This window comes from Protopterus annectens, chromosome 8.part0 (genome assembly GCF_019279795.1).
Source record: "Protopterus annectens isolate FY-2018-M chromosome 8.part0, PAN1.0, whole genome shotgun sequence".
NCBI lineage: Eukaryota > Metazoa > Chordata > Ceratodontiformes > Protopteridae > Protopterus > Protopterus annectens.
The window spans coordinates 1,808,405,241-1,808,428,822 of NC_056741.1; the positions used below are offsets into that span (position 1 = coordinate 1,808,405,241).

The 23,582-nt window shown below is 41.9% G+C and overlaps 1 protein-coding gene across 1 annotated transcript in view; it reads left to right on the top strand.

The window, feature by feature from the left end:
- Positions 1-23,582, top strand: part of HYDIN (HYDIN axonemal central pair apparatus protein) — a 6,673,197-nt gene that overhangs the window by 4,484,351 nt on the left and 2,165,264 nt on the right. The window contains exon 53 of the mRNA XM_044079523.1: positions 16,267-16,366. Within this exon, the coding sequence (XP_043935458.1) occupies positions 16,267-16,366 (100 nt within the window). The remainder of the gene's footprint in view (positions 1-16,266; positions 16,367-23,582) is intronic.

Below are 23,582 nucleotides of genomic sequence, written 5' to 3' on the forward strand. Positions count from 1 at the left end.
TTGTCCATTTGAAGTCCTTGAATTCAGACTTTTTGGCTTCAGGAGTTTTAATGATTTAATGAAGAGGGTTACAAGTTTGTTATCAGTCTTAACCAGAGGTGACATGTTTAGGGTGTGGTACATGTAGAGGCTGTATTAGTTATAACCAGGTCCAGAATATTTTGACCTATGGTTTGGCACACTAATCATCTGTTCCAGGGAATTGTTGCTAGGTAGGTCTAAAAGTCTCTTGATGTATTCAGCTTTGGAGGTGTATATGTTTTAGTCAGTTGGGTAGTAAAAATCACCTATTATAAGAGACTTTTTAGTAATGGACAGTTTGAGTATTTTTATCTTTTGTGGTCATCTGGAGACATTTAAGGGTCTGTAGATGCAAGGTATACATTGATGTTCATCATGTTACACTGTGCAGTCATCACACTTGGGTTATCCTGCCGTCAGGCGGTCCTGCAGTTGGCCCGAGTTCCAAAGTCTTGGTCTGGCATCGGTTGCTGTCGCTTCTTCCCTGACGTCAGTGCGCCCGGGGTATATAAGATGCAGCCGACGCCATTTTCTTCAGTCTTTCTTGCCGCGTGGTGCCTGATGCAAAAGCAGTTCGCAAGTGCCGGTCGGCCGACTCCTGAGATTTTCATTCCGAATCCAGAACCGAAGTCTTCTACAGCAAAAAATCCAGTCCCCTCTGATACAGATTCCAGGGCATTAGACAGATGGGGAAAGAAAGTATACACATCTGCAACTTTAGCAATGAGAGCACTAAATTGCCAGTTTCACATGCTTAAATATCAGCAATATTCAATGTCTCAGTTGAAACAAAAAATGCTTCCAAATTCAGATCTTCCTAACTATAAGGAAATGCAGGATTTATTGCATGCAGCTGAACAAGTGGGAAAACATACTTTGCAATGTGGTTTTAATTCCTTAGAGGCCTCCTGTAGAGCAGCAGTTACAGGGTCCGTCATTAGAAGGCATGCTTGGTTAAAAGAACAGACCTTACCAGATCATGTTAAAGTAAAGTTATTGGATGCACCCTTGCAGCAGGATGTTTTATTTTGATTAAGGCAGAAGAGGTATTAAAGAAAATGGAGGATAAAGCAAAATCTATGTAAACAGTGAAGGATTTCTTACAGGTTCAGCCTCCTCGATTTAGCAGAAATTGGCCAACAAAGAATTGGTCCTTTCCAGTTTCAGACAGACCTCAAAGGGGCAGATACAGACATCCAAGAGGCAGAGGACAACCACAAGGTACTTACAGGCCTCGACAATGGGGTACTTCAACCCAGAAAGAAGGGGAAGACAGGCCTCAACCTTATAAAAAGCAGACCCAATGACTTCCCACTACAGCTGCCACACATCTCTCTCTTGGCAGCCCCCTTGGGGGGAAAACTGACACTTTTCAGTCACAATTGGCATTTAATCACCAAAGACAAATGGGTTCTCAATATTGTGTCTCAAGGTTACAGGTTCCATTTTCACAGTCTGCCAAGGTTAAAAGGAATGCCAAATCTGCCACCAAATCAGTGGGCAGAGGCTCAAAGGCAAATTACAGCACTCATAGACATGAGAGCTATTCAAGAGGTACCAATACAGGAGCAAGGACAAGGATTTTACTCAAGACTCTTTCTGGTTCCCAGAAAGGACAAAGCCTGGAGGCCCATTTTGGATCTTTCTTCTCTAAATACTTACCTGGATGTTCCAAAATTCAAAATGTTGACACTACCGCAGCTTCTTCCCATGCTGGGCAAGAAAGCTTGGCTCGTAACATTGGACCTCAAGGAGGCATACCTGCATGTCCCTATCAGACAAAATTGCAGAAGATACCTCAGATCCTTAGCAGGTTCAGTGCACTACCAATTCTCTGCACTGCCCTTTGGCTTATCTACTGCACCCAGGGTCTTTACAAACTGCCTGGCACCAGTAATTGCATTTTGCAGACAAAAAGGAATTCAAATTTACCCATATTTGGATGACTGCCTTATTCAAGCAGAGAGCTAAGACATTCTTCTAAAGCATCTGGCGTTTGTAAAAAGACTGCTAATTTGCCTAGGATACACAGTAAATGAAAATAAATCAAAACTAGTGCCCTCACAAGAGATAATATTCCTGGGTGCCAGCTTAAATACAACGGCCCAGATAGCTTATCTCACGCCAGACAAGCAAGTACAACTGATTCAATATTTCCAATTAATGGCAACAAAGACTCAACTCCCTGAAGAAAAATTCTGCAGGCCTTGGGTTACATGGCATCTTGCATACTACTAATTCCATATGCAAAACTGCATATGAGGAAACTACAATGGTACCTAAAGAGTGTCTGGTCTCAACACTGTCACAGTTTGGAAACAGTAATACCACTTATTCCTTGCCTTCAACAAGAGTTTCGATGGTGGGCTCAAGCCTGTCACCTCAACAAGGGACAGGCTTTCACTCTACCCACAGCCAGGCAAACACTGACAACAGATGCTTCGGATTATGCCTGGGGAGCACACATGGCAGGAAAATGTATTCAGGGCAAGTGGAACGCAGAACAAAGGCATCTTGACATCAATCAAAAAGAGATGCTAGCTGTTCAAAATAACATTATAGCTTTCAAGGACCTTCTGCATCCAGGACAACTTCTTCTAAGGACAGACAACACCACAGTTATGTGGTACATAAACAAGCAAGGGGGCACTCATTCATATCCCCTCTGCAGACAAGCCATGACCTTGTGGAACACAGCTATAGCCTATCAAGTTCATCTGCATGCACAATTCCTGCCAGGAGAGAAAAACACACTGGCAGACAACTTAAGCAGAAACATCATGGATCCACACGAGTGGAAATTAAATTCACAAATGTTCAGGATGATAACACAGAAATGGTGGAGCCCGGACATAGATCTGTTCGCATTCTCAGTGAATTGCCAGCTACAGAAATTCTGCACAAGGACTTACACCCGCAAGCATGGAAAGTGGATGCCCTCTCATTCAGCTGGAAAAACCTACAAGTATACGCTTTCCCACCACTGCCTCTCCTTTCAAAGGTACTCATAAAAGCCAGACAAGAAAGGCCAAAGATGATCCTGATTGCCCCAGACTGGCCACGCCAGCACTGGTACCCAATCTTAAAGAACTTAGCACAAGGACCACCATGGATTTTGCCTCAAACCTCACAACTTCTGACTCAACAAAACAATCAGATACTGCATGGCCAGCTCAAGACTTTAAACCTGGCTGCATGGCAAATTCCTTAGTCAAGCAAACAACGCCTCTCTCCAAAGCTGTTATGGATGTCATTCTGGAGACCAGAAGGCCTAGTACCAGGAAAGCATATTTGGATAAATGGAAGAGATTCTGTGCCTGGAACCAGGTTCACACCTTGACCCTCTTGTCTCAAATATTCCTCAGATACTACAATACTTGACTGAGATGCTGGACAAGGGCCTCTCCTTTTCATCCATTAAGATCCATGCCTCTGCCATCTCTGCTAATTACAACACGGATCCACCTATTTTTTTCTCATCCTTTGGTAAAACAGTACCTCAGAGGGACTAAAAACATAAGACTGCCCTGTAGAGCACCAACGCCAACTTGGGATCTCAACTTTGTCTTGAAGAAATTAACTTTGCCTCCTTTTGAGCCAGCTAACTCAGCAACCTTAAAATATGTCTCTTGGAAAACTGCTCTGCTCCTGGCAATAACCTCAGCATGAAGAATTTCAGAATTACAGGCACTAATGGCAGTGGAACCCTTCATCATATTCCACCAAGACAGGGGGGTCTTTAAGAACAAACCCTACTTTTATGCCAATGGTGGTATCAAGTGTGGCTCTAAACCACACTATTCACTTGCCAACTTTTTATCCAAATCCACAGAATAAAGGGGAGAGACTACTGCATTCCTTGGACATACACAGGCAGTTACGCTTCTACTTGGACAAAACTAAAGCTTTCAGAAAAACTGAGCAATTGTTTGTATTATATGCTGCAGGAGCACAGGGAAAAGCCATTTCAAAACAGACCATTTCAAAATGGATAGGCCATTGCATACGTTTCTGCTATACACATCATGGGAAAACTGCACCTAACAACATTAGGTCTCATTCTGCCAGGGCAACAGCCACTTCAACTGCCTACCTCAGAGGAGTACCTACCAAGGACATTTTGGAAGCAGCAACTTGGAGTTCTGCACATACCTTCACCAAGCATTACCATCTGCCTCTTTCTCCAAATCCAGAGCTGGCTTTGCCATTGCAGTTCTGCAGGGCCTTATAGACACCCCTAATGCCTTATAGAACCAGCCACCCTACCACTGCTTCGGGATTCTACCCAAGTGTGATGACTGCAGCAGTGTAACACGATGAACATAGTACAGTTTTGTACCTACCATAAATGTAGATGTTCGAGTGTATACACTGCTGCAGTCCAGGTTACCCTCCCTCCTTCCCCTCTTACTTGCTGTCACTTACCCTGGTATTCTACCCTTGCTGCCTATGGGAGGTATTTGCTGGTAACATAAAGTATTTGATTGCTTTTCTTATGTATGTTTTATTAGTAATTTACATTGCCTACCTTTTTGGGGGCACCTGATATCTGGGGCAAGAAAAACTGAAGTAAATGGCGTCGGCTGCATTTTATATACCCCTGGCACACTGACGTCAGGGAAGAAGCGACAGCAACCGACGCCGGACCAAGACTTTGGAACTCGGGCCGACTGCGGGACTGCCTGACGGCAGGATAACCCAAGTGTGATGACTGCAGCAGTGTATACACTCGAACAGCTACATTTATGGTAGGTACAAAACTGTACTTTTTGTTCAGAGTAAATTTGAGCTCAGTGATTGTATGGGTCTATGGGGTGTGCCTAGATGTGATATGGTCACTGGCAAATATGGATATTCTGACACAGTTTCCCTCAGGTCTGAAAAATGTGTAAGTACAGAACCTGGTTAGAGAGGAGTGCTGTCTTTTCCTGGAAGCCAAGTTTCATTTATTACATAGACATGGATGTGTGTGTGTGTGTATATGTGTTTTTAAACAACTTTATTAAATTATCACACAAGATATAAGTGCACACATTAATAGAAAAGAAAACAAACCATCTCAACATTTTTTAATTTATATACATTATGTATAGGTTTTCTTTCTTTACAACTCTAATTTAGTCCAATATTACATAAACTGCGCAGTTCTTGCCTTCCCTTAAACTGCACTTTTCCACACTCCTTATGAACATTATTTTTTATGCATTGTTCCCACAAATTCCATTTATTTCTATATAGGTTGTTCATTCCCTTGTCTAAAGATTACATTTCAAGTTCTTTTATCTCATTTACAATATTCAATACTTAAATACTGGAGTATTCTGTAGGGATTTTTTTTAATCTGCCAGCTCATCACACACCGAAAAACATATTCTCAGTTACCTCTTTCTTCCGCATCACACCTACAATATTTGCTTATCTGTCTAACAATTCTTTGAAGTTTGCTTGCGGTATAAAATAGCTATGTAGTATTTTTCATTTGCATACATTATACACGCATCAGAGTATAAGCAAAGAGAAAAAGGGATAGGTGAAGCTTAAGTGAAAGGACTGCTCTGCTATTACTTTTAGTTGGAACTAGAACAGAAGCTGCTGTTAAAAAGGAATAATTAGTAGGGCATATAAAATATTGCATGATAACTAAAAGAATCAGTCAGAGGAGGTTAGAAAAGTTTGGGAAGAGAGACTGGAAAAATAATTTCCAAGAGAATGTAGCAGGATATGTATGGCTCCCAAGTATGCAACAAAGACCAGAAGATTTAGATTATCTGCATTCTAAGCAGACTTCAAAGATGTTTTACTCTGGTAGATACCAAATGTCGGAGCTGTGAGAAAGAAGGAAGAGGACACTTGCAACAGATGTTTTGAGTGTGTAATGAGCTGGCAGATTTTAAAAATCTCTACAGAGTATTGTATCAGAAATATTGGGTGAGCATGTGGCTTTAACTAGGGGAATGATTCTATTGAGCTGGGACAGAGGTTCAGTCTGAAATGCCTAGATACAGTACAGTTTAATTCTGTTGGCTGCCAAAAAAGCAGTTTCTAGAAAATGGAAATAAAAGACTAAACCAATGGTATTTGAAGTGCTAAGTATTATGAAAGAGATAAAATAAATGGCAGAGGAATGTTTAGAAAAGGGAAAGAGTTGAATAATGTGCAGGAGGAGGAGTGAGGTTTAAGGGAAGGCAGGAATTCAGTAAGAGTTGGACTGATGTTAGTTACAAGGAAAGAAAGGATATGTGATATATAATGTTTGTAAATGGGGAAAAATGTTAATATAGTTTGTTTCTTTTCAGTTAGTGTGTGTTTGCGTATGTCTTAACTGATAATTTAATAAAGGTATTTACAAAAAAGACTGCTGGCATTGAGTAGAGAAATTTTTATGTAATTTATATTTGAATTTGGTTTGGTTATTGCATTATTCTCAGCTAAGATGGAATATCCATTAGTTGAACTCTGCCTAAAAATCACATTTGGGGGCAGCAGGTATTTTAGCTAATATGTAAAAACCTTGGAATGACAGATGCAGGATATCTTTAGCGAGACAAGCTTGGCTATCAACCATCTCATCCCTTTCTAACACATACTGGACCCCCCCTAGAATGATGCCAGCTATTTTGCTAATTTTTAAAGCTTGATCTTTTTTTTCTCTGTGAAGGCATTATTACCATCTATCTTGGTGAAGGTAGGATTCCACTGAGGACCAGTATCTTACTGCATTTGACGCATGCTAGTGAGAGACAACTTGACTCTCTGCCCGTCTCTTAGAATTTTGCTTATCAAGTCTGTCACATGGGTTACCATAAGGGCATATTCATGTCTGCCCAGTGTAAAGGACTGAAGAGCCCTTGGAACCTCAATGATCTTGGGGTTAGACAGACAGTTGTCACCTTATCCAAACTTGTAAGCATGGAGTCTGTATGCCAGGCAAAGAAGTCATAAATTACTAGACCATTTCTAAAAGTACATGGGAGTTTGCAGTCTGCAAACCTGGTAATTTTACTATATGTATTTTGGGAGATGTCATGTCTCCAGATTTCTGCTGAGGTTTTATCATCCTAGTTTTAGGAAGCTTGTGAAGTGACATTTTTAACAACCTCAACACATTGGCTTGGTATGTTGTGCAGAGTTGAGAGTGGTAGTATGTGCTGCTCACAGACCATCGTATTTGGAGAGTGTGGCCTCCATGTTATGTAGATACTTAAATCTCTCTCTCAGACTGCAGCATGTATGTCAAGTAGTAGTTCTTTGTGTATGAGCATTGTTCAGTTTCTAAGGTGCCTAAGAACACCAAGTATATGATGCTGGTAATAAAAGCATCACAGGTCTTTTGGTCTTTCATTTCATCCAGTTGGATCTAGGACTTAAAAGGAGAAGTGCAGCACTGCATAGTTAGATGTGCATCTGTCTGTCATCAGAAGATTAAAGTGATGGCTGGCATCCCATTACTTCACACATCATTCATTCCTTCTTGGAACTTCCATGTGCAGCAAAAAGCTGTTGCAGACCTCTTAGAGAATGATAACCTTCACCAGATATTCTGCCTGAATGGTTGCACTGCGGAGGTTAAGTAGGAAGTTATGAGTCTGGATATATGTATGTGTGTTGAAGTATACCTGTGAGTGATTAGGTGAGTGTTTCATTGAGTGGATACAAATGTGGGTTGAGCTTCTTTATGGAAGAACAACTATATATATAAAGATATATATATGTGCGTGTGTGTGTGTGTGTGTGTGTGTGTGTGTGTGTGTGTGTGTGTGTGTTTACTTTTATATTACCGATATGCACAAGTTCAATCCCAAGAAGGTCAAAAGTCCATTTTCAAAATCACAGAATGTCGACAAAAATGGTCTGAATTTGCAATGAGCGAATGCACATTGGCATTCATTTGCTCATTGCAGATTCGACATTTCAGGTGCAGATCGCACTATAGCGGGGACGGGGAAATTAACCCTTTCCCTCACTGTAGTGCGATCTCAGGGGGGTGTGGGGGCGCAGGATGTTTAGTGTAATTTGTAGTTCGAAAATCATCAGGATGTGTAGTGTAATTTGCAGTTCGAAAATCATCAAATCTGGTTTTTCAGATTTTGTTTTTCGAACTTTGGTGACGTTCGACATTTGATTTTCGCAGTTTAAAGTTGCACTGTAGTGGGTTCGTAGTTGTCATTTTCAGTAATATAAAGGTAAACCTATATTGATATATATATATATATATATATATATATATATATATATGTATATATAGATATATATACATATATATATATATATATATATATATATATATATATGTATATATATATATTTTGTGTGTGTGTGTGTGCAGGTGTGTGAATGAATGTCTGGGAGAATGTGCGTATGCATGGGTGTTTGAATGTGCGCATTTGTGTAGGGGGTGCCTATGCTAACATGATACAAAAGGGCTGCTAGGGAGAATACAAGCTCTGTCAGGTTTGAAAGAGCAGCATTGAGAGGCATGGTAATGAGCTGTTAATGAAGTGTTTCTCAGTGAGATTTTTACCATTTCTCTGAATCAGGATTTCTGTTGTGCTAGTTGACCAATCCATGTTGGACAATTTGTAAGGCTGGAGAGAAATTCTGTGAATCCCAGCTTTTATTCCAGTGAGCAAAATAGGTTACTGCTTCCACCTATACCTGTCATGTACCTTAGTAAGTACTGCTATTAAGATCATTGAGTTCCTCTTTTAAATTATTTGTAAAATACTGAAGCTGTGCTCAGCCACTATTTAAAGCATTGCAGTACACGTTCTAGTAATTCACAAAGAAGAGCTGTGTATCTGTTATTTGCAGATAGTTAAAACTTGCCACTCACTTTTTATGTTACAGTGCCATGAAACAGTGTATTGAAGGGAGAGTCAGCTGATGGAAGTATGGTTGCCACATTATGTTACATGTTTGCCTATACATTATTATTTGGACAGACCATTGATGAAGCTACCAGATTGTTTAGAGAAAATCCCTGATGTGCTATTGTGCTGGCATCCAGATCCCAATTCCCAAGTATATGTGATATAGCAGGCTATTCACCCTATTCTGTTTCAGGGTAGCAAGTGAGTTAACAGTAAACAGCAAATGATCTTTGCCAGAGAAATATTACTTTTAGGCAAACTTTAAAACATGTAATTTATGGTCCTCTCTTAATGGAACTGTCAAAGAAAAAATAAACACATATTCTAGAAAAAAAAATGTAGGTGCTTAAAAGTGATCTCTTTGTAAGAGCGAAAAAGGATTTTAGCCAGATCACTTTCTCATTACTCAAGACCTTTGGAGAGATGGCTTATTAGTTTTATTATACATTTCTTAGATACAAGATTGGTGTTTTGTTTGCTGGTGGGCAGTGACTATTTTCAAAATGAATATTTTACATAAATTATACAATTTGGAAATAAAATAAAATCAGGCATTGTGCTATAATTAAAAATTTTGCAGATAGATAACAAAGATGGTTTAAGGACACAGACTGGGTGCCATCACTAACATGGTAAGTTAGTTTACTAGAAAAATACACCCTGATGCTCTGTAGTGAGATTATAATGCCTACACTTCTCATGTGCCTAATGATACAAAGTGTTTTATGAGCCCTGGTATAGTCTGTAAACCTGTGAAGTAAAGGCAGATGTTATGTTGTCCCCATCTCACCTCCGTTCTTGCTGGTTGGGTTCAGAGCCGATCCTTGGCTCTGACTTGGCCGGATACTTTAGCTCGAGAGCTTTTTACTAGCTTGAGGCTAGCCCCTATCCCAACATGCCTAGCGATAGTTACCTAGATCTCGTTTACCGCTTGCAGTGTCAAGATGGCTTATACTGGCTCAGGCCAAGTATTTTCTTCTTCTTGTGACTTTTCCAAAACTTTTTTGCATTCAGATAGTTAAATTCTGTTAGTTTAGTGTTGGAGTGTGTTCACCCTAGGCTAGAGCTTTTCTGACCTTTCCACTGCTGCCTTTTTGTTGTTGTTGTGGCCGTCATTTTCCTTTAGGCCTATCTTGTTCCCTTGAACCCGTTTGACTTCATGGGTTCCCTGTTCCCTTCTCTCAGCCCCGTCTTTGTTTAAAGGCCCTTTTTCTCTTAATTTCCCTTCTCTTTCCTCATAGGAACAACCATTTAAGTTAGAGGCTTTCCTGGGTTGGGGGAGTCGCCATTTAACTTAGAGGCTCTTCTCCTTCCCTCCTTTCTTTTTCCTGTTTAAAAAAAAAAAGTTTAAAGTTCTTTTTAGTTGTTGTTACTGTTGTTGATTTTTCTCTTTGGTACTGTTGTAGTTACTGCTAGCATGTCTAAAGATCCTAAAGAGTCAAAACCTTTGGGTTTTAAAAAGTGTGACTCGTGCTGCCAGAAGATGTCCCTTACGGACGGGCACACGAGATGTGTCTATTGCTTAGGGGCTGTACACCTGCAGGACTCATGTTCTATAGGTCATGCTTTTAGTTCTCGGGTCCTGCAGGAGAGAAAAAATAAGTTGATTTTGTGAGGCTTACTAAAGAGTCCCTTTGATGTTGCTGTTGAGGGTTCTCAGCCAGCAAAAAAACAGGAAAAGTCCCCTAAGCCACCATATTCGTCGGCTCTGACATCAGAGTCAGAGCCATCTAAATCTAAGGACAAACCTGCGAGTTTGTCAGATCCGAGTGTTGGTTCCAACAAAGCTCTTTCTCCGGTGGCTCCATCAGTGGTTTTGGAGCCAGGACTCACAAGAGAACCAGGTCACTGTCTCTCTCTCTCGAGCCGATGCGATCTATTCCACAATCCCCGCTGTTGCAATCTGTGGCAGGCAGTCATCGGTCTTCCTCTCATTCGTCTCGATCATCCAGGCTTTAGATCATGATGTGGTGAGGGTGGTGAAGAGACTTCCCAAAACACAGACATTAGTTAAATTATTATCGAGTCCATCCCACAAGGAATTGGTGCCGACAGCCCAACCCTCACCGTTATTGATTCCTCCTCCCACTCCTTTGAGTTTGGAGCCAGAGTGCATGAAAGTTGTTGTGGTGGAACCATCAGCTCCGATTACCACTGGTCTATCGGTTCCAACTACTGCTCCAATCTCTTCGTTGTCTCAGTCTATTGAGGGATCTGAGGGCCGGTGCTCTCTTTTCAGCTTTGCGGGGGGAGTGGCATTGGACCCATGTCTGAACCCACTCACCCTCTCGTGGCTTCAGCGCAGGTGAGCTCGGCTCCTACATTGGCCTCGGACCCATCTCCCTTGGTTTGGAGGAGATCTCTGGGATCTTCAGAGCCGGGGACTCTTTTGGGCCAGGACCCCAGTGCCTTCGAGGTGATGAGGAGTGTGCTGTCCTCTGAGATCGTGCCACCCTCAGCTCCAATTGCTCCTACTCTTTCGGTGCCTGAGTCTGCCTCTGATCCTCCTCCTCCTCCCCCCAACGTGGAGAACCCATGCTCCAGGACACTCCATTGGGCGATCCCACCTCTTCTGAAACCTCCCCTGAGCACCCCTTGGAGGAGGTCCCTCGAAAGAGAAAATGCAACAGGAAGCATTTGGACTCCCCTGAGTCTCTCACTTCAGACACAGACTTGGAGGACTCAGAAGTGTCCCTATTGTCCCTTTCTGAGTATGTCTCCTTTTCAGACATCCTTGAAATCCTTAGACAGAGGGGTGACTGGAAATCCCTTGCCCTTTCTGAGGACGAGTCCTTATATCTGGATGCATTTGGTTCCCAACCCTCCACCTCGTGGGTGTCTCCATCTTTCGATCTTCTACTGGCTTTTGTGAGTCGGAAGGCATGGAGCTCCCCAGAGACTATGGGACCAGTTCCGGGGAGGCCCAAAAAATTCATAACTGCACCAGAGGATAGGTGCTTTCCATTTAAGGGTGTGCCTGTTGATGCAATGGTGGTGGCGGCAGCCACCAAGTAAGACTTAGCGGAGACTTCTTCTTCTGTCCATCTGCCGAACAAAGAGTCTCGTACGATGGACAGGTATGGGAAACATATGTTTGCTTCAGGGGCCTTTACTCTCGGGTCACTGAATTATTTGTCCCACTTTACATGCCTTCAAAGGGATCTCCTAAAGGAACTAGGTGATACCCTACAGGATCCTACAGCTGAAGGAGCTGCAAGCAAGGCAGCTTCACAGCTTGCGATCTTGACATCTATAGTTAACTCCTCCATGTGGCTGATCTCTTATGCAGCAAATGGAGCAAGTAGGGCAGCAGGTACAGGAGTTGCTTTGCATAGATACTCCTGGATGCACCTTTGTCAATTTGCGGAGACCTTCAAGTCGTCCTTTACCAACACCCCCTTTTGTGGCTCGTCTCTGTTCGGGCCTCAGGTAAAAGAGACTCTTATCAGGTGTGAACGGGATGGAAAAACTCTCTCTGCCATGGGAGTACATTTTTCCACCCCCTCTAGACCTTACTACAAGGATCAGAAGAGCGGGAAGATGTGGTTCAGAAAATCCCAGGGAGTTTTGTCTGACACACGTGGAGACTTTTCCCCCAGGGGCAAAGGGGGAAATAACAGTGGGAGACGCCCATCCTGCAGTGGGGGGGGGGTCCCAAAATCAGGCCGACAGAGATACCTTCTCTGGCAGGCCTTTCCAGTGTTCCTGAAAGGAGGCCTGACTGTCCGCCTCTGGAGGCAGTTGGGGGCAGATTATCCCAGTACCCAAAAGCCTGGGAAACAATCACGGAAGATACATGTGTACTGTCGATTATATCCAGGGGTTACAAAATTCCCTTCTCCCAATCACCCCCGTCCAACAAATCAGCACTCAATCCCAGATGTTCCACCCACTCTTTGGGATCAAGCAAACCTAGAAGCTCAAAGGTTGCTAGAAAAAAAGAGCCATCCAAGAAGTCCCCGCAGACCAAATTGAGTCCGTCACTTACTCAAGGTTCTTTTTAGTTCCGAAAAAGACAGGGGACTGGAGACCCATTTTGGATCTCAGCAAACTCAACAAATCAGTCAAGAAAACAAAGTTCCAGATGGTAACACTGCAGTCCATTCTTCCCTTTTTGGGTCAGGACAACTGGATGTGCTCCATTGATCTCCAGGATGCGTACTACTATATAAAGTAAACAGGCGGTCCAAGAGGTACTTACGCTGCTGGCTGGGAGCCAGTCATTACCAGTTCAGAGCTCTGCCCTTTGGTCTCACCACGGCCCCCAGGGTGTTCACCAAATGTATGGCAGTAGTCATGGCTCATTTGATTGTTCCATATCTGGACGACTGGCTCCTCACTGCCACCACCAAGCATCAACTTATTGAGGCACTGGGCTCCACTGTTCACACCTGTACACGACTAGGCATCACCATAAACTGCGAACAGTCTGCCTTGTTACCTTTTCAGTATATTATATTTATAGGGGCAGATTTAGACACAAGGGCCATGATAGCAAAACTGCCTCACAAAAGAGTGTTAACTATTCATCGTCAAGTTTTATTCCTCATGAAAAGAAAGAGAATCCAGGCAAGATTCGCCCTCAAGGTCTTGAGTTTGATGGCTACAGCTGTTACCTTGGTCCCTATGGCGCACTTCTACATGAGAATTCTTCAGTGGCTCCTGTTGGCTCAGTGGTCATTCCAGGATTTACCAATGTCACATCAGATTTGGATCATGGAGTCATGCAAGAAGAATTTAGCATGGTGACTTCACCCCCCCCCGGTATCAATGGGCAGACTGTTTCTAACCCCCCAAACCATAACCACATTGACCACAGATGCTTCCCAGATAGGGTGGGGGGGCATTATCTGGGACAGACTGTTCAAGGGACTTGGCATGAACATGAGTACCATTTGCACGATGTCCTAGAGATGAGACCAGTGCTTCTGGCGTTGCAAGCACTTAAGACTCTCTAACTACAGAGACTATAGCAATTCAGACAGACAATATGTCAGTAGTATGGTACATCAACAAACAGGGCGGAACCACATCTTATCCCTTGTGCTAAGAGGCTCTACAAGTATGACAATGGATGATGTCTTCCCAACGCTTCGTGGTCGCAATGCACATGCTGGGAAAGTCCACTGTGATAGCAGACAAGCTCAGCAGGGCTATTCTGATGCCTCATGAGTGGTCCCTGAAACAGGAAGTCACAGAACTGATTTTTCACAAATGGGGCCAGCCATGATGTGATCTTTTCGCCACTCCCCTCAACAACAAATGCAGCAGCTACTTTGCCCTAGTCCCCCACCGGGACAGTCACCCAGGGATGCACTGGTTCACGATTGTGCCCCGAGATTGCTTTATGCCTTCCCATTATTTCCCCCTGATCCAAAAGGTTCTACAGAAAGCACGGTCATTGGGTTGCAAGTTAATCCTCATTGCTCCTTACTGGCATCAACAAATTTGATTCCCATTCCTCTGACCTCATCTGTAAGGGGAGCCTTGGATACTGGACCCAGTTCCAGATCACCTGACTCATCAGTTGGGTGATCTCCACCCTTCCATCCATACTCTCAAGCTGACGGCTTGGTTTCTCCACTTCCGGTCTTAGTCAGGCTCCCAGATGTTTCCCCGGCAGTTCAGCACATTTTGATTTCATCCCATAAAACCACTACAAGAAAACTTTATGCTAGTAAATGGAAGAGGTTCTCTTGTTGGGCAAAAAAGAATGACATTGATCCTTTTACTGCCCCCATTTCTAAGATTCTGGATTTCCTTGCTGAAACATTTGAACGAGGAGCAGCGGCAGCTACTATCCGAGTTCAGCTAGCTGCCACTTCTAATTTTCATGTAGGAGAAATGGGATCTAACATCATGTCCCACAGGCTGTGTAAGGCATTCCTAAGAGGTACTACCCTCTTAAGACCTCCAGTAAGAGAACCTCTCCCCTCGGGATTTAAATCTAGTTTTAGCAACGCTCATTCTCCCCCCCTTTGATCCAGCTGCTTCTTGTCCTTTTAATTTTTTGACATGTAAGACCTTTTTCTTAACTGCCATTACTTCAGCTAGGAGGGTTTCAGAGTTACAGGCATTATCTGTTCATCTCCCGTACTTGATTTTCCACAAAGATAGAGTTTCTCTCAGAATCAATCCCTCCTTCTTACCTAAGGTGTGTTCAGAGCACAATTTAAATCAATCCATAGAGCTTCCTGTATTCTTCTCCAATTATGGCAACAAGGCAGGGTATAAGCTCCATCAGTTGGACATTCATAGACAGTCATGTTTTTATTTACACAGGACGAAGGATTTCAGAAAATCTGGCCAGTTTGTTTATATTCTTTGCAGACAACAAGAATGGTTGTCTAGTCTCTAAAGTGACCTTATCAGAGTGGCTTTCAGACACTATCATACATGTCTACACTTTGCGGAACAAAGAAATTCCAGGAAAAATTAAAGGGCACTCAACCAGGGCCATGGCTACTTCTATTGCGTTTCAAGCCAAACTACCTTGAGATTCAATCTGTGCGACAGCTACATGGGCTAATCCTCATACCTTTATCTCTCATTACAGAGTAGATGTGGCCTCCCAGAACAGAGCATCCTTTGGTTCCATGGTCCTGAAGAGTCTTTTCCAGTCAGCCACCCACGATATAGGTGCTGGGGAAGCTGTCCAAGCAGCAAGAATGGAGGCAAGATAGGGACAACATAACATAAAGAAGTTATGTGCTCACTGTAAAGTTCCATGTTTGTTGTCCTTCATCTCGCCTTCCTTCCTGAGTCCCACCCTTCTTTCCCCTCCTGGAGGGTCAAGAAGAGATTTTTTTGCCCTTTTGTTTGGCTATACTGGCTGAGTTCCCTTTTGCTTGCCAGTCGGTTAGACCTAGTCTTTCCTTCCTTTCTCTTTGCTGATGTTTACACACTGATATGCAGGTCCTTTTCTCATAAGTAAGTTTAGTAAAATTTGGACTTATTTAGTCTGGTGGGTTATCATGAATGAGATCTGGGTAACTACCACTAGGCATGTTGGGAAAGGGGTTAGCCTTGAGCCAGTAAAAAGCTCTCGAGCTATAGTATACAGCCGAGTCAGAGCCGAGGATCGGCTCCGAACCGAACCAGCAAAAAGGAAGGTAAGATGTAGGACAGCAAACATGGAACTTTATAGTATGTACATAACTACTTTTTTCTTGTGATTTGCATGTCAGCAGTCACTCTATTTCACAATTAAGTTTTGATAATTTTAAACAAGCCATTGTTGTTATAACAAAGGCTTGTTTAAAAAGGTCAGATAAGCCATTGATATTATTATTATACATATGTATTAGCATTTACTAAAACTGATTAACCAGCAGACAGATAAAAGGAAGACACTATTCATTATTTGTTGTTTTAGGTGTCAGATGTTGAAAACATTCTGGGAATTGTACAGACAGAAAACATTCAGATCTTTGCAGAGGCATATGACGTCGCTCTGGATATAAGCTTCCCAAAAGGTAAGGCTTTTTCTCATCATTATTCTTCCAGTCATACCTCTCAATCTTCGACCATTACAAGTAATAGCAAAAGGCTATAAAGAGGAGGACTTTTTTCTTTTTTATATATACAATGGATGGTCTTTACACACTAGACCCTGTATAGTAAATGACAGAAAATCTTTGTATAGGCTAGTTTATTTTATTTAATAAGGATATATTCACAAACAGGTTTGACTTTATGAGTAACATCAGTAAATCTAGGAGGAGTAATCTAAGGACTAAAATCATAGCGCTATGCATAAATTACAGCAATTGAAAGTTATGCTTCCAGCTGTCACACAGGATTAAAAAGTATTTGTTTACAGTACATTGGATGGGAATATAGAAGTTTGGCAAAGCTGCCAATGCAGTTCACAAAGAAACAAAAAAAGCCTAGACTGATTTGAAAACATAATTTAGTATCATATAATCAGAAAAAATGCTTATTGTCTTCTAAAATTAATTTTGTTAAGAAATTCCAAAAGATAAAAATAATACCCTGTTTCATCAGTCTGTATGATCCGACTACTGGGTACCAAGCAGCTTTATCTAATCTAGTCCAGCCAGTAGCTAATACTCCAGTGCTGTGAACTCCTTCAAACCTTTCCCATAATTCCCTGAGATCCCCTCTCCCTTCAGATCTTGTTTACTGCCATCCTGAATTTTTAAGAAGTGTTCCAGGTGTGATCATAACCCCCCCCCCCCCCAACACACACACACACACACATGCACATGATGTATGCATATGCCTGGGGCTGGAAAATTTAAGTGTAGCCTGTAGTGTTTGTAAGGAATATTTGTCCTAGATCTTTAGCAGACAGACGTAATATGCTTATTATCAAAGGGCTACTAACTCCTGACTCAGCTCATTTTACTTCAGATAAATCAGAAAAGAAAAAAAGACAAAGAAAAAAAGAAAAGCTGATGAACTAGGTCCCAAGAAGGAAGTTTCCCCCAACACAGACTTCTAAACAATGGACAACTATTTATAGAAATTATAGCTATTTTAGCCAGTATTATTCTTTTTTCTGTGTTTAGAGTTATTCTGTATTTAAAGTTTTTCTTTATGGAGGTTTTCTTCCTGGGCCTCCGCTAAAAAAGGGCACCTGCCCAGTCAGATATACCCCAGTTAACAAATGTCAAAATAAAAATAAGTAACTAAAGAGAGAAATCACACACTTTATAACTTTGAGACCAGCCTCCACAACCTCACTGAAGTCAGTTTATCCCTTTTGAAGCATCTCAGAAACAGATTGAGAGTCCATGATGAGGGCATTTTTGAATATGTAGATAGAATTTGGTATCATCCCATACCCCCTCACACTTCTAGATTTGATTGGGTTGGCCCCTGCTCACCAGTTTTAGCTCCTTCCCTGATGTCAGTGCATGCATTGGTGGCTTCAGATCTGACTATTCAGGCTGATCTTATCCAGTTGTTACAAAGAGGTGTTCTTACCCCCACAACATAACACATGAAACACAGAGTAGATCTTCAGGCCCAGGTGCTCGATGCTGAAGCTTAAGCAGTATCTTCAGTGACAACCCTCTTGTAACTTTTTTGGCATTAGAGTCCTTGGCATTTGACCATTGGCTCTGGTCCCCTTCTTAAGACTTGTAAATCCCGGGTGTCAGGGATCCTTTCTTCAGCACAGTTCACTTCTGCTTCAGCTGGAGGAGAGAAGACTGTTCTGAGGGAGAGCTCTCAATGCAGATGGCTTCCAGTTTGACTTTGAGATAATGGAGAAAATGATACCCTCCTCTCCTGTAAGCTGGTGACAAGACTTCATCATTACTAGCTCCACTTCATGATACCCTGAGTCCATTCATCATGCATTTATCAGAGCTGTAACATTTGGAGATTTGCAGTAGACACTTGCTGACTCAAGATATTCCAACCAGACTGTGTAAAAGTAAATGTTGATTCCCCTTCAGAGTCTGTCGCATCTGAAACTGGCATGGATAAGAGAAAGGGCTCCCGCAGTCTCCTCTTGAAGATGTCATGTTAGGTGAGGTCTTAGAATTATTGAAAGGGCAGATCTTGTCCATCAGAAAAACCCTGTCAGAACAAGGAAATGCTATATGCTCTACTCCTGTCCTGTGAACCATCTTATTAATCTAGTTGTTAGGAGGGTATGGCAGGACCCTGACTCACCCAAGTGATTCCTTGAAAGACAGATAAGGTTTTATCTCCACCTAAATATAGTCAGTATTGATTAAAAGGTCCTTTGGTGAATTCTATGACTGTTGCAGCAGCCAAAAAAGTTACTGTCAGATGAGTCTATAGATGTTTCTCCCAGGAATAAAGACTCCAGGATGATTGACAAAATGGGAAAGTGTACCTATGCCTCAAGCACCTTTACTCTGAGAATGTAAACAGTTTAACTTAAAAGAATTGCTTCCAAAGGGATCTGGCTAAACACACTATGGATAATTTGGTTCAGCCTATGATGCAGGAGCCTACTAAGCAGTTACTTACCTCCCTGAATACCATGTTCAGTATAACTAACCTCTCCATGCATCTCTATCACAATGTAGCCACTGGAGTGGCAAGAGCATCTGGCACTATCATAACCCTCAGGCATCATGAGTGAGTGACTGAGCGACTTTGTGAACAAATTCAAAGCAACTTTTACCACTGTCTCCTTCAGTGGAGCTATACTTTTTAGTCCTGTGGTAAAGGAAAATTTGATGATGTGTGAACAGGATGGGAAGATACTGTCTGCCATGGGAGTAAGATTTGAGAATCCTCACTGATTCTTCCATAATATTTGAATTACTTGAATCTTTACCTCTAATAATCTGGAAATTGAACACTATTTTGCAATTTAAATAGGGTTTGGATAACTTTGTTTGTGACAGAATTTATGATCAAAGTTTATAAGGAGACTAATTCATTAAAGGCCTTAACAGGCTCTGAATTGGAAGTATGTAATGTAACAATATCAGAATAGCAGAATTCTTCAATTTACTTTTAGCAACACAGATAAATGAATATTTTCAATTTCTTTATCTGTTTTACATTCATTTTAACAGTCTATATAGGTTCATAAGTTCATAGGTGTGTACTAGGTTAATGGCCCTGGGGCCATTACAAGCCTAGCCATAGGATTACCCTGGCATCTTGCCACCTGACCTTAGTTCCCAGTTCCTCTGTCAAGTAGAGCCACTGGAGTTATCCCCAAGGTGAATTTTCTATTTCCCGTCCACTCTTCAAGATTTCTCTTGAAGAGGGTCAGCGAGGTGCTCTGCTTGACATGTATGGGATGTCTATTCAATAGCATGGGCAGTCTGTGGGTTATGAACCTATCCCTCCAGTATGTTCTGTTGATTGTGGTAATGAGGTTGAAGTCTCTGGAGCATATGGTGTGGAGGGAGTGGGATTTCTTTAGATGTAGCATTTTTAACAGAGCTGGGTCAGACATGGCTTTGTAAGCAAGCAGAGATCGCCTCTAAGTAGTCGATATGAGACAGAGAATAGTTGGAGTTTTTTGAGTCTGTCCATATAGGACAAGTGTTTAAGGCCTAGGATCCTCTTTGTGCGGTACTTTTGCTGCCTCTCCAGTTGTTGCAGGTGTCTAGTGAGGTACATGCCAAATGGGGCATTGTACTCGATGATTGGCCTAATGAGGGAAGAGTAGAGGGAGACAATGACCTCTTTCTTCCTGGATGGAAAACCCTTAGTAATGAGATGTGCCACATAGAAGGACTTTCTGACCACAGTGGCAATGTGGTGATCAAAAGAGAGGTTGCTGTCAACCCGTTACCAGATCTCTTGTAATGCCTTCTGTGTTCAGTGGACTACCATCACTATGGTAATTCATGAGAACCATTTTTTCCCAAAGGGGGGTGATGACACATTTTTTGGCATTGAGCTTAAGGCCATAGTTCTGACACCAGTCATTGATCTCAGTGAAGCCATTCTGTAGGATGTCAACATCACTATGGGGAGTTAATAATAGCTCCCAACTTGCAATCGTCTGTGAACTTTGTCAGCCAGAGTCCCTTTGTGTTCGCCTGAACTTCATAGAAGTAGATACCAAACAGGAGAGGACCCAGGACTGACCTGTGGGACTCCACTCGTGACTAGGCAGTCAAACCTGGAGTCAGCTACTTTAACACTGTGGGTTCTATCTGTGAGCCAGTTTGCAACCCACCTAGTGATATAGGGGTTGATGCCTAGCTTAGTGAGTTTTTCTGTGATTCCTGAGTGGGGAATGGTATCAAAGGCCTTGGCCAGATCAAGGTAGGCTGTATGAACCACCTTGCCTTCATCCACAGCTCTGGTGATTGACTCAAAGAAGACGACCAAGTTGAGCAGGCATGATCTACCCTTCACAAAATCAGACTGTGTGGTATCCAGAGTTTGGAGATTCTCTATATCCTTGTTTATTAGGTCCATGATGACGCGTTCCATAGCTTTGCATATCAGACTCGTCAGGCTAATGGGGTGATAGTTCCCAGGGTCTATAGTCACTCCTCCTTTGTGGATAAGGATGACTGTAGCAGTGTGCCATTTGGTAGGGACAAAGCCTGAGGTGAAGCTTTGATTGAAGAGGGCACACATGTTAGGTGCTAGTTCACTCTGTAGTTCATGTAGAACACAGCCAGGGATATTGTCAGGTCCCATAGAAGCTGTATTCTTGGCCTTGGACAGTGCTGTTTTAACCTGTGCAGCAGTAATACTGGGTGCCTGGCAATCTACTGGTATTGTCATTGGTCCTTGGGGGTGGAGAAGGGTAAAGTTTGCACTGAATCTGTCGGCCAGTGTATTGGCAGTATCTGTTGGCTCAGTATAGGAGGTACCATTGTGCAGTAGCTCAGAGCAAATCTGTGTATTGCTGTGGATATTCTTTACATAACTATAGAAGGCCTTGTGTTTGTCTTTACTGTCTGCTGCAATTCTGTTTTCATAGCTAACTTTAGAGGATTTGATGAGGGATCTCAACTTTTTGTTGAGGCTGATAAGGGTTTTTTTTCCAGTCTTGGGACTTCACCTTATTCTGCATCAGTTTCCTCTTTCTGTTGTAGAGTTTGTTTATGGCAGGGGACCACCAGATTGGTTTTCTTTTTTTGGAGGAGAGCGTCTTGGTTCTGTTGGATATGGCGAGATCCATGCATTTGTGTATGTGTTCATACAGTACATTGGTGTATGATTCAGAGGTCATTCATCTATTCTCCATTTGCATGGGTGCTGTGAAGTTAGCCACCTCTGTTTTTTGGAGCCCAAAGTTAGCTTTGGAGAACTTTTTCATGATGGTTACCTTTGCGGGGTGATTAGTTTGTGGTTGGATCTAACCAGGGAGGCGTTTTACTATTGGTGTAGAGCAATGGTCGCCCATGTTAATAATGACCAAATCAAGGATGTTGCTACCTCTAGTAGGGGTAAGAACAAGCTGGTGCTGGTGCTTTAGCTAAGGTCTTTAAGGCTATATTAGTAATTCAACAAAATAATTGTGCAGCATTTTGTAATGTAAGTGGACTGTTAATATTAAACTAGTTTCTTTCGTATGTTGTGTTTGTGTGTGCCAGGGTAGATTAGGACTTGAGTTTGCATTAAGGCAGTTCCAGGCAAGTCAGCTATAGACCTAAGTTTAATAGTTTTCTCAGTTTTGGTTGTGTTCTTAAAAGCTGTGTATCTGTTGTTGTCTGCCACTTATGATAATTTGATGGCATAATTCCCTCCCTATCTTCGTTTATTGACTGTTGACAGTAAGTATAATTTTGCAAAGACTCTTCCATTAAGCTATTCACCAGGCTAAGTGAACTTTGATATATTTGCTTAATACTGAGCGCTCTTACATTGCCTGCACTGTTTTTCCTGCTAAATTGGGGATTGTTTGCTATATTTAGTTCATTGGCTTCTGGTGGTAGAAGGTTTCCAGGAAATTTGCAGGTGTTAACTTGCTACAGGGACTAAATTAAAATGTCTTGCTATTTGCTGGTGTCCTCTATTAAGCTTTTCTTGCTTATTTTCTGTGTTATAAATAAGGCAATTTAGCACAGTGCTGTCCAAAAATATATCTGACTACACTGTATAGATGCAAGCATCTAGAGCTTTAAATTTCTTTACACATCCTACTCCCACAGTTTGTATTGTACTTTAAATATTTGGTAGTTGTATATGAAGAGCCTTTAGTTCCTGCAAGGTTACAAGTTGCCCTTTGTGTGTAAACTTAGATTTTTTTTAATTTTAGACAAAGCACCATCTTTAATAAATGTACTCCATGAACATAAGCACAACATCCCCCTTCAACCCATATTTGTAAGCACGTGGAATGATGGATTGCATTTTCTAACAGTCTCTGTAGCATCATCTCCAGTGGATTGATGCTTTCCACACATGAGATAAAGTAGCAGTTGCCTCCTGCTTACTGACTACTGCCTACTACTTAAATCAGCAGACACAGTGTATGAGAGATGTAGTTATATAGTGTTATTATAGGCAAAGCTCTCAAACAAACCCACAATAAACAACAATCAGGTTATGAGTACCAAAAAAACCCAACACTAAAATCACGAACAGCTCAGACCAAACACAAATACCTGCATATGCTGAGGCTGTTAAAAGTTAACTTACCTAAACCAAAAAGGTGTCCTAAAAGTAAACTAAGAAACAAGTGCCCTCAGCAATCTCACAAACACACAACACAGGCAGCAGCTGGAGGTACCAGAAAATACTGAATACTGGAGGGGTGGAGGTCTAGAGGGGCATGTTCGTACATAACTGTTTAATAGTTACATATAAAGCCAACTATAGTTGCATTAAGAATAATTCCACGTAAATTTTATAGTAAAATAATAAATGAAACTACTGTCTCTCATCACCCCATTCCAGGTGTGAATGGGGCATATACTTTCACCTGAATGCATAACCTTTGAGTATACTATTCACAAGGATGGCCTGTCTACTAAAAACCTGAATGATTAAATGAAAGGAGAACAAAAGTTTTAATAGGCAACATTAAACTCTGGCTTCGGTGTGGTATTTGTAAATTCCATCACTTAGACTACATAGTGGTGAACAAGAATTGTAATTGCTACATGGCATGGACTCTATGGTTTCAGTCTGTTTCTGGCCATAGATCAGACACCCTAGTGTACAATTTATATTGTGAAAGTGGATATAGTGTAGAAAGGTTGGCTGTATATGCAGCTATTAAACAGGTATCATGTATGTGTAGCTTTTATCACAGTT